This window comes from Entelurus aequoreus, linkage group LG16, assembly GCF_033978785.1.
Source record: "Entelurus aequoreus isolate RoL-2023_Sb linkage group LG16, RoL_Eaeq_v1.1, whole genome shotgun sequence".
Taxonomy (NCBI): domain Eukaryota; kingdom Metazoa; phylum Chordata; class Actinopteri; order Syngnathiformes; family Syngnathidae; genus Entelurus; species Entelurus aequoreus.
This window is the reverse complement of record NC_084746.1, coordinates 6,952,794-6,967,098: the sequence shown is the minus strand read 5'-3', so window position 1 is coordinate 6,967,098 and position 14,305 is coordinate 6,952,794. Positions and strand designations below refer to the sequence as shown.

Genomic DNA, 14,305 nt, shown 5'->3' with positions numbered 1-14,305 from the left:
CGAGCTGAGTCCGCCCACTAGGCCACCATTTCTAGTCCCCCCCCCCTCCCACCCCTTCGCTTTAGTTGTATTTTTCAATTTGTAGCACTTTTATTATTTTTTTTTTTTTTATTCTGCAAATTTTTTGAACTTTTTATTCGACCCCTTTTACCGTATTGCATTTGCATTATCTTGTTTAGCACACTCATTGTTTATGTTCCTTGTTTGTTTTTTTTGTTTTGCTTAGTTGTTGTTTTTTTTGTCTTTTTTGTTGTTGTTTTTTTTTGTTGTTGTTTTTTTTTTTTTTGTTTGCTCCATGCTTTTTTAACCTGTAAAGCACTTTGGTGCAATCTAAAAAGTTGTTGAAAATGTGCTATATAAATAAAGTTGACTTGACTTGACTTGACTTAAATATGTGTGATGGTCAAGCTTTTATGTTAAAACACTGAACAGATGTTTACCTTATCCCAATAAACATCTGTTCAGTATTTTAACATGAAACTGTTTGATTGTAAAAAATGTTTATCAGTTTGAACATCAAATATGTTGTCTTTGTAGCATATTCAACTGAATATGGGTTGGAAATGATTTGAAAATGATTGTTTTCCGTTTATATTTACATCTAACACAATTTCCCAACTCATATGGAAACGGGGTTTGTATATAAGACGTCTTTTTCTTTAAATCTCCAACCTAAACAGTTTTTGATTTGAGTTGTAACAAATAAGGACGGCAGAAAATGACGCCGCTGTGATTTTTCCTCCCTAAATCCTTTGCCAGCGCTATTCTCCCTCCCTCCTCCCCTCAGCAGAAGGTGAAAAAGCAGCTGACACGCAGGGCGGACTCAAACCCGCGACTTTGTCGCAAAGACATAGCGTGCGCCGAAATCCGCTGAGCCGAGACGCGTGATCTTTTTTGAAGCGGGCGGCGGCCGCGGAGGCGAGAGGCGAGCGACACGCACCTGCCACCAGGAGCTGTGCAAGTCGGCGAACATCAGGCCGATCACGTCGCCCGTGCGAGCGCACAGCGGGGGGCCGCACGGCGGACAGGGGGCGCCGTGGTAGTCTCTGATCACCAGCATCCGGGGCAGACCTAGAAGGACACCAAAGCGCATTTATATATACTGTAAATATATTTTTTATAGCCATGAATGAAAAATATTAAGATGTCTGATGGCTTTTAGATGAGGCAGCTCTCAAAACAACACATTCTCTTGGACGTATAATAAAGAAGCAATGGCGTCTAACTGCCAGCACTCAGCATCACACTGCAAAAACTGAAATCTAAGTAAGATGAAAAATCTCAAATAAGGGTGATATTTGCTTATTTTCTGTCTGATAAGATCATTCTTCTCACTAAGCAGATTTTATGTTAGAGTGTTTTACTTGTTTTAAGGGTTTTGGTCCTAAATTATCTCAGTAAGATATTACTATTATTAGATTTGATGACCTATATTGAGTAAAACATGCTTGAAACTAGAATATCAACTGTTGCAAAGCTGTGTCATCAACACTTAAGTATACACTACCGTTCAAAAGTTTGGGGTCACATGTAAATGTCCTTATTTTTGAAGGAAAAGCACTGTACTTTTCAATGAAGATAACTTTAAACTAGTCTTAACTTTAAAGAAATACACTCTATACATTGCTAATGTGGTAAATGACTATTCTAGCTGCAAATGTCTGGTTTTTGGTGCAATATCTACATAGGTGTATAGAGGCCCATTTCCAGCAACTATCACTCCAGTGTTCTAATGGTACAATGTGTTTGCTCATTGGCTCAGAAGGCTAATTGATGATTAGAAAACCCTAGTGCAATCATGTTCACACATCTGAAAACAGTTTAGCTCGTTACAGAAGCTACAAAACTGACCTTCCTTTGAGCAGATTGAGTTTCTGGAGCATCACAATTGTGGGGTCGATTAAACGCTCAAAATGGCCAGAAAAAGAGAACTTTCATCTGAAACTCGACAGTCTATTCTTGTTCTTAGAAATGAAGGCTGTTCCACAAAATTGTTTGGGTGACCCCAAACTTTTGAACGGTAGTGTAAAACTACTTTTTTAAAGTAATAATTTCTTACTTCAAGCATGAACAAAAAAAATCATGATGCCGAGCGCATATCATTATGTCAAGATAATGGCACTAGCATTTACTTCATTTAAGAATAGTTTTCAACATATTGAGCAAAAAGGTCTCTTTTATTTCTACCAAGAAACGTGCACTTGTTATTAGTGAGAATATACTTATTTTAAGGTATTTTTGGGTTCATTGAGGTTAGCTAATTTTACTTGTTTAGGAAAGTCTTGACAAGCTGAATGTTCTTGTTCTATCGGCAGATAATTTGGCTTAGTTCAAATAAAATACCCCTCATTTTTGTATTTTTTTTTCTTGTTTTTGAACACTAACTTTTTGCAGTGTAATTGTAGACAAAAAAAAGGCAAACGCAAGAATCTTTTCTCACAAAATGTGGGTCAAATTTCAAATTTCGAGGTAAGATTTCCATTGTAGGGTATACTACACAGTTCCTCCAGGAATTAGCAATGTCGCCAATTTTCTAAATTTTGTCCAATATTATGTGGCCAATCAACGTCATTTTTGCCTTTTGGATTTGTTATCTCTGAGCGCCTCTCTAACCGCGCACGTCTAAACCTTTTGGCTATTGTAGTATATAACATTTACTTTATGTTTTTTAGTTAACATTTATTCATCCAGGGTAAGACAATTTGGAGCAAGTTTTCCTTTTGAAATGCTGACCTTGCGAAAGAGGCACACTGCAAAAACTGCAATCTAAGTAAGATGAAATATCTCAAATAAGGGTGATATTTTCTTATTTTCTGTCTGATAAGATAATTTTTCTCACTAAGCTGATTTTATGTTAGAGTGTTTTACTTGTTTTAAGGGTTTTGGTCCTAAATGATCTCAGTAAGATATTACAGCTTGTTGCTGAGATTTGATGACCTATATTGAGTAAAACATGCTTGAAACTAGAATATCAACTGTTGCAAAGCTGTGTCATCAACACTCACAAGTAGAAAACTACTTTTTTAAAGTAATCATTTCTTACTTCAAACATGAAATAAAAAATCACGATGCATGCATATCATTATGTCAAGATAATGGCACTAGCATTTACTTCATTTAAGAATATTTTTCAACATATTGAGCAAAAAGGTCTCTTTTTTTTTCTACCAAGAAAAGTGCACTTGTTATTAGTGAGAATATACTTATTTTAAGGTATTTTTGGGTTCATTGAGGTTAGCTAATTTTACTTGTTTTGGAAAGTCTTGACAAGCCGAATTTTCTTGTTCTATTGGCAGATAATATTGCTTAGTTCAAATAAAATACCCCTCTTTTTTTTTTTTTTTCTTGTTTTTGAAGACTGACTTTTTGCAGTGCAATTGTTGGTAATCGGGGGTTAAATAACCAAATGATTCTCGGGCGCGGCCACCGCTGCTGCTCACTGCTCCCCCATGGGGATGGGTCAAATGCAGAGGTTAATTTCCCCACACCTAGTGTGTGTGTGACAATCATTGGCACTTTAACTTTAATTCCTCTTATGCTTACAGAATTCACATACACGATATGGACGAAAGTATTGGGACACGTGAACGCAAATATGTTGCTGCTTTAACAGCTTCCACTATTCCTGGGAGTCTTTTTTTACCGCATGTCAGAGAGCGTTTGTATGAATTTATCCATCCATCCATTCATCCATCTTCTTCCGCTTATCTGAGGTCAGGTCGCGGGGGCAGCAGCCTAAGCAGGGAAGCCCAGACTTCCCTCTCCCCAGCCACTTCGTCCAGCTCTTCCCGGGGGATCCCGAGGCGTTCCCAGGCCAGCCGGGAGACATAGTCTTCCCAACGTGTCCTGGGTCAGATGCCCGAACCACCTCATCTGGCTCCTCTCCATGTGGAGGAGCAGCGGCTTTACTTTGAGCTCTCCGTGGATGGCAGAGCTTCTCACCCTATCTCTAAGGGAGAGGAAACTCGTTTCGGCCGCTTGTACCCGTGATCGTGTCCTTTCGGTCATAACCCAAAGCTCATGACCATAGGTGAGGATGGGAACGTAGATCGACCGGTAAATTGAGAGCTTTGCCTTCCGGCTCAGCTCCTTTTTCACCACAACGGATCGATACAGCGTCCGCATTACTGAAGACGCCGCACCGATCCGCCTGTCGATCTCACCATCCACTCTTCCCTCACTCGTGAACAAGACTCCGAGGTACTTGAACTCCTCCACTTGGGGGCAAGATCTCCTCCCCAACCCGGAGATGGCACTCCACCCTTTCCCGGGCGAGAACAATGGACCCGGACTTGGAGGTGCTGATTCCCATCCCTGCGAACCGATCCAGTGAGAGCTGAAGATCCTGGCCAGATGAAGCCATCTTTTTTTACTGCATTTAAAAGAGCGTTTGTATGAATTTATATACCTTTCTTTTTAATTTTCAAAGTTATTTTATTGACAAAGGTGGTCACACTCCCCCCCTCCGTATCTCCCCTGCCTGCTTCTTCGTCTTGTCTTTTGTCTTATCTTGTAACATGTGTTTATAGGTTTTTTCTCACTGGCACTCATCGAGGGCGGACGCTCCTCTTTCCTCTCCTGCTTGCTTCTTTGTCTTGTCTTAACTTTTGTTTTGGGTGATGGAAGGATGGGCAGCGCCTGAGAGCTGCAGCGAGCCACCATGGCCCCCCCCTCCCCTCTGTTGCTCGATATCTCGAGATGTACGTTGTAATATGTGTATGTGCTTTGCTATGGAGGTTTTTTCCCACTCCAGACTGGGCCCCCTTAGGAGCCCAGTCTAGATTGTATTTTTTTTACTCATCTTTCCCCAGCGTTTTACCTTTTTCCCATCTTTTACGGGGCGCCTTGTGGCGACCCATCAGCGTTCCTGTTCTGTAACTCTGTACACTGCTTTTTTGTGTAATCTTGAACGGGTTTGTGCTGAAAACAAAGTTTTCTTGTACTTGTGCAATGACAATAAAGACCTATCCTATCCTATCTAGAGATGTCCGATAATATCGGCAGGCCGATATTATCGGACATCTCCGATATATGCGTTAAAATGTAATATCGGAAATTATCGGTATCGTTTTTTTTATTATCGGTATCGGGTTATTTTTTTTATTTTTTTATTTTTTTTATTTAAATCAACATAAAAAACACAAGATACACTTACAATTAGTGCACCAACCCAAAAAACCATTCACACAAAAGGGTTGTTTCTTTCTGTTATTAATATTCTGGTTCCTACATTATATATCAATATATATCAATACAGTCTGCAAGGGATACAGTCCGTAAGCACACATGATTGTGCGTGCTGCTGGTCCACTAATAGTACTAACCTTTAACAGTTCATTTTACTAATTTTCATTCATTACTAGTTTCTATGTAACTGTTTTTATATTGTTTTACTTTCTTTTTTATTCAAGAAAATGTTTTTAATTTATTTATCTTATTTTGCTAATTTTTTTAAAAAGTACCTTATCTTCACCATACCTGGTTGTCCAAATTAGGCATAATAATGTGTTAATTCCACGACTGCATATATCGGTTGATATCGGTATCGGTATCGGTTGATATCGGTATCGGTAATTAAAGAGTTGGACAATATCGGAATATCGGATATCGGCAAAAAGCCATTATCGGACATCCCTAGTGTATATATATATATATGTGTATATATATATATGTGTATATATATATATTTATATATATATATATATATATATATATATATATAGATATATATATATATATGTAAATATATATGTATATATGTGTGTATATATATATATATATATATATATATATATATATATATATATATATATATATATATATATATATATATATATATATATATATGAAATACTTGACTTTCAGTGAATTCTGGCTATATATATTTATTTTATTATACATATAAATAAAAGAAATACTTGAATTTCAGTGTTCCGAAGGCTATCCAGTAGATGGCAGTATTGTCCTGTTTAAGAGTGTCACAACATTGTTGTCCAAAATATGGCATAATAATGTGTTAATTCCACGACTGCATATATCGGTTGATATCGGTATCGGTTGATATCGGTATCGGTAATTAAAGAGTTGGACAATATCGGAATATCGGATATCGGCAAAAAGCCATTATCGGACATCCCTAATCTTATCCTATCCTATCCTTTATATGTGCTAATGTGGCTAGAGCTAGGCCCCAAACTGAGTTTCCCTCCCCCCCACATTTACCATTTCCCACTTTTTTTCCCACCTAGTGGCGGCCCTTCAGTCTACCTTGTATAGCAGTGGTCCCCAACCTTTGTGTAGCTGCGGACCGGTCAACGCTTGAACTTTGTCCCACGGACCGGGGGGGGGGGGGTTTATGGTATTTATTAGGGATGTCCGATAATGGCTTTTTGCCGATATCCGATATTCCGATATTGTCCAACTCTTTAATTACCGATACCGATATCAACCGATACCGATATCAACCGATATATGCAGTCGTGGAATTAACACATTATTATGCCTAATTTGGACAACCAGGTATGGTGAAGATAAGGTACTTTTTTTTTAAATTAGTAAAATAAGATAAATAAATTAAAAACATTTTCTTGAATAAAAAAGGAAGTACAACAATATAAAAACAGTTACATAGAAACTAGCAATGAATGAAAATGAGTAAAATTAACTGTTAAAGGTTAGTACTATTAGTGGAGCAGCAGCACGCACAATCATGTGTGCTTACGGACTGTATCCCTTGCAGACTGTATTGATATATATTGATATATAATGTAGGAAGCACAATATTAATAACAGAAAGAAACAACCCTTTTGTGTGAATGAGTGTAAATGGGGGAGGGAGGTTTTTTGGGTTGGTGCACTAATTGTAAGTGTATCTTGTGTTTTTTATGTTGATTTAATAAATAAAAAATTTTAAAAAAAAACACAAAAAAAAACGATACCAATAATAAAAAAAAACGATACCGATAATTTCCGATATTACATTTTAACGCATATATCAGCCGATAATATCGGCAGGCCGATATTATCGGACATCCCTAGTATTTATTTTATTTGTATTTATTTTTTTTGTCATAAAGAAATACAATGATGTGTGCTTACGGACTGTAACCCTGCAGACTGTATTGATCTATATTGATATATAATAAATAAATAAATATAATGTATTTATTGTGTTTTTTATGTTGATTTAATAAAAATATGTTTTTATTTATTTTTATTTATTTATTTATTTTTTTTACCAATCGGTCCACGGAACGGTACTGGGTCGCGGTCCGGTGGTTGGGGACCATTGCTGTATAGTGTGTTTGCTCTTAAATTGGTCTGTACTGAGATTCATTTCGCTGAACATTTTAAGTGCCATGGCAATAAAGTGCTATTCTTTTTTTATTTGTCAGGTCAGAGGTCGCAGTTTGTTAGACCTGGCCGAGGGCCTAACTTACAAACCCCAAAACTAGTGAAGTTTGCACATTGCGTAAGTGGTAAATAAAATACAATTATTTGCAAAACCTTTTCAACCTATATTCAATTGAATCGACTGCAAAGACAAGACTGCGAACAACTAGAAAACTTTGTTATTTTTTGCAAATATTAGCTCATTTGGAATTTGATGCCGGCAACATGTTTCAAAAAAAGCTGGCACAAGTGGCAAAAAAGACTGAGAAAGTTGAGGAATGCTCATCAAACACTTATTTGGAACATCCCACAGGTGAACGGGCTAATTGGGAACAGGTGGGTGCCATGATTGGATATAAAAGCAGCTTCCATGAAATGCTCAGTCATTCACAAACAAGGATGGGGCGAGGGTCACCACTTTGTCAACAAATGCGTGAGCAAATTGTCGAACAGTTTAAGAACATTTCTCAACCAGATTTTGCAAGGAATTTAGGGATTTCACCATCCATGGTCCGTAATATCATCAAGAGGTTCAGAGAATCTGGAGAAATCACTGCACGTAAGCCATGATATTACAGACCTTCGATACCTCAGGCGGTACTGCATCCAAAAAGCGACATCAGTGTGTAAAGGATATCACCACATGGGCTCAGGAACACTTCAGAAAGCCACTGTCAGTAACTACAGTCGGTCGCTACATCTGTAAGTGCAAGTTAAAACTCTACTATGCAAAGCCAAAGCCATTTATCAACAACACCCAGACACGAGCTCATCTAAAATGGACTGATGCAAAGTGGAAAAGTGTTCTGTGGTCTGACGAGTCCACATTTCAAATTGTTTTTGGAAACTGTGGACGTCGTGTCTTGCGGACCAAAGAGGAAAAGAACAATCCGGATTGTTATAGGCGCAAAGTGTAAAAGCCAGCATGTGTGATGGTATGGGGGTGTATTAGTTCCCAAGACATGGGTAACTTACACATCTGTGAAGGCGCCATTAATGCTGAAAGGTACATACAGGTTTTGGAGCAACATATGTTGCCATCCAAGCAACGTTACCATGGACGCCCCTGCTTATTTCAGCAAGACAATGCCAAGCCACGTGTTACATCAACGTGGCTTCATAGTAAAAGAGTGCGGGTACTAGACTGGCCTACCTGTAGTCCAGACCTGTCTCCCATTGAAAATGTGTGGCGCATTATGAAGCCTAAAATAGCACAAGGGAGACCCCTGGACTGTTGAACAACTTAAGCTGTACATCAAGCAAGAATTGCAAAGAATTCCACCTGAGAAGCTTCAAAAATGTGTCTCCTCAGTTCCCAAACGTTTACTGAGTGTTGTTAAAAGGAAAGGCCATGTAACACAGTGGTAAAAAATGCCCCTGTGCCAACTTTTTTGCTGCCATTAAATTCTAAGTTAATGATTATTTGCATTAAATAAATGAAGTTCCTCAGTTCCAACATTAAATATCTTGTCTTTCACTCTATTCAATTGAATATAAGTTGAAAAGGATTTGCAAATCATTGTATTCTGTTTTTATTTACCATTTACACAACGTGCCAACTTCACTGGTTTTGAGTTATGTACTTTTACACTTTTGTGACACTAAAGAATGTTATAATAAGAAACCAAAACGACAGGTCCTCGCTGGAAAAGATAACATAACCGCAAGCACTGATTAAATCCCCCCCTGCCTGCAGTTCTTTCCAAATTCATGCAGCTACAGTATTTTCTCAAAGCAGCGCCGCGCACAAACATGGCCGCGGGCGCCGGACTGAGCTAAGGCAGAGACGGAACGCTGTTGCCAGTTTGAACGACACGTCCACTCAGTCTCCCCTGAGACCTCCTCCAGAGCCCCTCCGCCCCCCGCCGGCCTGAGGAATGTATTAACTGACGGTGACCCGGCTCCGACGCGCTCTCGTGTTCACGCTTTTAACAAGAAACAATAAGACAAACTGTCCTTTTTTTGGGCCCACAAATGTTGTCATGATGAGTTGCGTCAACTCCCAACAACCCTGAACGCATCCCTGCTTCCCTGATGTTGTCTATTTCAGTGTTTTTCTACCTTTTTTGAGCCGAGGCACATTTTTTGCGTTGAAAAAATGCGGAGGCACACCACCAGAAGACATCATTAAAAAACAAAACTCGGTTGACAGTAAAAAGTCGTTGGATATGACTTTAAAGCATAACCAAGCATGCATCACTATAGCTCTTGTCTCAAAGTAGGTGTACTGTCACCACCTGTCACATCACACCCTGACTTATTTGGACTGTTTTCCTGTGTGTAATGTTTTACTTCTTGTCTTGTGCTCCTATTTTGGTGGCTTTTTCTCGTTTTTTGGTATTTTCCTGTAGCAGTTTCATGTCTTCCTTTGAGCGATATTTCCCGCATCTACTTTGTTTTAGCAATCAAGACTATTTCAGTTGTTCTTATCCTTCTTTGTGGGGACATTGTTGATTGTCATGTCATGTTCAGATGTACATTGTGGACGCCATATTTGCTCCACTGTAAGTCTTTGCTGTCGTCCAGCATTCTGTTTTTGTTTGCTTTGTAGCCCGTTCAGTCTTAGTTTCGTTCTGCATAGCCTTCCCTAAGCTTCAATGTCTTTTCTTAGGGGCACTCACCTTTTGTTTATTTTTGGTTTAAGCATTAGATACTTTTTACCTGCACTCTGCCTCCCGCTGTTTTCTGACATCTACAAAGCAATTAGCTACCTGCTGCCACCTACTGATATGGAAGAGTATTACACGGTTACTCTGCCGAGCTCTAGACAGCACCGACCACTCAACAAATAATTTGCAGACTTTAATTACTGGTTTGCAAAAAATATTTTTAACCCAAATAGGTGAAATTAGATAATCTCCCACGGCAACACCAGACTGTATCTCACGGCACTGGTCTATTTTAAGACTTTAGAATTCAACCATGCTTTTCGGGGTAACATCCACCTCTAAATTTGGCGGAAAACTTCTTAATTTGACCGTCGTCAGGACGAACCTCAGATAAATCGTATGTGTTTGAGTTTTTTCTTTTTCTTTTTTTGTGACTTTTATTGTAAGGTAATTTCGTTGTTTTTTTTACATTAGACTACAAACAGTGCTAAGCTCCTTATTTTTAAATTGTGAGACGTTTAAGAACGTTAATTAACGTGTTTGGCCTCTGATTTTGTCCGATTTCAAGTCCTGAGCCGATACTTTGACAATAGCTTATAGAAGTGAAACATGTTTAAAAGCAAGTAACTAAAGTTAAACACATTTTATAAACCCTATTTTTTCCAAACGTGAGGTATTGAATCCTATGTACAATTTGTTTAACAAAATAAACCAGCTGGTGCACGGTAAGTAAATAAAAGCAAAAAGTATTATTGGTTCACGTTTCAATCATTTGGGTTTTGCCCTCGAAGTCTTCCAGTATCTGGAGACTTAATTCCTAACTTTGTAAACAATAAGAAAAAATCTCTATACATCTATTAAGAAGTCTAAAACAAGGGTGCCCTTTGTCTCCATACTTATTTATTATTGCTATTGAAATATTGGCGATTAAAGTTAGATTGAATAAAAATATTGAAGGGCTCAGTAATAATAATATTGAAAGTAAAATAATGTATGCAGATGATACAAGCTTCTTTATCAGCCCCAATCCTCATTGTTTGCGGAACCTTCTTAATCTTTTGGACATATTTTCACAGCAATCTGGGTTTAAGCTTAATTATGATAAATGTAAAATATTAAGGATCGGAAATCTAAAGGGAACGTCCTTTCGATTGGAATGCAAAGTGCCTGTTTTGCGGACAGATGGACCAGTTAACATACTTGGTGTTGTTGTCCCAGAGAATCTGGAAGATCTAGGCTCAGTAAATTATGATAATCGACTAAGAAAGCTGGATAAGATTATGCAATCGATCATGGTCAGATCCCATGATCGGGATTTGGACATCGCTAATTAAAATGTTACTGAAAACATTGCCCGTGCTGTAAATAAAAGTTTTATGATGGACACAGCTTGACCCTGGAACAAATTTGTTTTTACAGTATTGACATTATTTTCTATGGGAAAGAAGATTGACACATATGTGAGGAAAAAATGTCAAAAAGGTTGTCAATGGTAGTCATGCTGACCTGGGTCTGGAAGCGTTGTGCTCTCCTGCAGATGGAAAAACAGAGATACTGTCGGACAATGTTTAGAGGGGGACCATTCTGACCCCAGCAATGAGTCATTATCATTCAATCATTTTGGAAAAAAAAGAAAAGCGCGTTAACTTTCTGTCAATACATGTAACTTATAATGGGCTGCCCATGACCTACCAAGACATTGCACAGCTATGACTCCATGTAAACACCAGCGGGACACAAAGGTCACTTGCCTGACCAATTCTGATTAGTCATTTTCTAGATTAGTCATCGAAAAATGCAATGTATTTGTCACCAACTCTGTTGAATAAGTGAAAGGGCTGTACTGGAAATATGTTAGCCCTGATGCTGTAACTCAAACAGTTTAAACATGTCTTTTAAAAGACCTACAGTGGAGGGATGGATCATGAAATAAATCATGTATTGAATCGTGAAATGACTAATTAAATCGTAAAATAATGAAATCAATTGTTAATTAAATCATTAAATAATTTAAAAAATACTGAAATAAATAAATAAACGATTGAATAATTACATGTTGCCACGGCGGGGTTGCAGCTTACTGCGCGGTTCGTTCTCCCGGGATGCAAACGGACGACTCCGGACCGGACTTGCAGGTAGGAATATGATTCAATCTTCGAAAATCAACGAAGCACCAAAAACAGAAAAACAAGACGAAGGAAAAAGTGCCGATCGCACTAGATGCTAGGGCTAACTCTTAGCATAGACTAACGCAAACAAAGAAGCCAGACCGACTGACTGACAAAGGCAGGCTTAAATAATGTCTCTTGATTAGCAACAGGTGAGCGTCCCGAACACAAGCGGCAGGTGCAAATAATACGTAGTGTTGGAACCAGTTCAGAACCATATCCATATTTAAGTGTTACTTCTTTCCCTCCATAATCGTATTACAAAATAGCTAGTATTCTTCCTTCCATGGCTAGTCTGCAAAGTAAGGTGTCGGTCTTCTAGCAGTGGAATGCAGAGAGTAGAGATAACACAAGAAGTAGTCTAAACAAAGGAGGGTTGGGGGCAAGGGACAGAGGGAAGTACACAGGAGTTCCGGGGTTTTGGGAGACCGATCTAGACTGGGCGAGGGAACGCTTGTGTCCTGGGTTGGTCTCACGTTTGTCCTCTAAGCTTGGAGAATAAACCACAAAATTCCAACTACTGCCTGGTGATTGAATATAAACATCAGCTTATTGCCATAAAAAGAATCTGGGATAGACTAGCAATTTGAATTCCCCATTGGAGGAACGCTGGTCAAACGCAACAGTAGCTATGGTAACCAACTCAGAAGTGCACAAACAGGAACTGAGGGAGTCCAAAACTAACAGAAAACACAAACCATGATCCGGACCACAGATCATGACACAAGTACTTTTACAGCTAATACATTAATGGCCCATGTAAGTCTTGAATTCCAATTATAATTATTTAATGACATTTAATTAATTATTCAAAAATGTATTTATGTATTTAATGTTGTCCCACTTGGCCCTCCGTAACCACATCTGTCGCTAACCAATAAGATAGTTGGCAGAGATTTATTTTAAAACATAAAGTGAATAATTTTCTTGGTTTTGGATTAAGTTGGGATATTTTTCCCCTTCATGACATCAGGAAAAATACGTTAAAAGCGATCTTTTCTCTCGAAAGCAGAGCAATTACCATATTTTTCGGAGTATAAGTCGCTTCGGAGTATAAGTCGCACCGGCCGAAAATGCATAATAAAGATGGAAAAAAACATATATAAGTCGCATTTTGGGGGGAAATGTATTTGATAAAAGCCAACACTAAGAATAGACATTTGAAAGGCAATTTAAAATAAATAAAGAATAGTGAACAACAGGCTGAATAAGTGTATGTTATATGAGGCATAAATAACCAACTGAGAACGTGCCTGGTATGTTAACGTAACATATTATGGTAAGAGTCATTCAAATAACTATAACATATAGAACATGCTATACGTTTACCAAACAATCTGTCACTCCTAATCGCTAAATCCCATGAAATCGTATACGTCTAGTCTCTTACGTGAATGAGCTAAATAATATTATTTGATATTTTACGCTAATGTGTTAATAATTTCACACATAAGTCGCTCCTGAGTATAAGTCGCAACCCCCGGCCAAACTATGAAAAAAACTGCGACTTATAGTCCGAAAAATACGATAAGTGTCACATTTGGTGCTCATAAACAAGCTCTCGGGACACATATAACTGTTAGAACATCTCTGTAACAAGATAAAATAATAGAAAGTACAATAGTGTAGGGCTGGGCGATATATGGAATATACTCGATATATCGCAGGTTTGTCTCTGTGCGATATAGAAAATGACTATATCGTGATATTCGAGTATACATTCTCACGCAGTTGCTTTTAGCTGCGGGCATTACAATACAGGCTTTTCTCACTTTTTCCTGTCTCTCCTTCTCACAGAGACATAAAACAAGCGCACCTTCTTACATATGTCACATACTGTCGCGCGTGCAACGTCATAGAGGTAGCGGCATGGTAATGTTAGCTGTGGTGCTAGCGGAGAGGTGCGAGTGGTAACACGAGAGAAAGAAGGTGCGAATCTGGTAACAAATGAAGGAAGAAGAATTCATTCCCAAGAAAAACAGCAGGGGGTCCATCGTCTGGCGGTGGTTTGGCTTCAAGCGGGAAGATGTTGAACAGACAACCGTAATATGTCAAGTGTGGGGCAAAAGCGTTGCTACAAAAAGTAGCATTACTGCTAATTTGTAGCATCATTTGAAAAGTCACCCACTAGAGAAT

At 38.4% G+C, this 14,305-nt stretch overlaps 1 protein-coding gene across 2 annotated transcripts in view; it reads right to left on the bottom strand.

Moving 5' to 3' along the window:
* The window catches only part of LOC133631550 (guanine nucleotide exchange factor VAV3-like), a 147,367-nt gene that overhangs the window by 57,868 nt on the left and 75,194 nt on the right, over window positions 1-14,305 (bottom strand). For both annotated transcript variants that reach the window (XM_062023855.1, XM_062023856.1), the window contains exons 19-20: window positions 11,508-11,532; window positions 941-1,071 (exon numbers count right to left, since the gene is read on the bottom strand). In XM_062023855.1, the coding sequence (XP_061879839.1) occupies window positions 941-1,071; window positions 11,508-11,532 (156 nt within the window). The remainder of the gene's footprint in view (window positions 1-940; window positions 1,072-11,507; window positions 11,533-14,305) is intronic.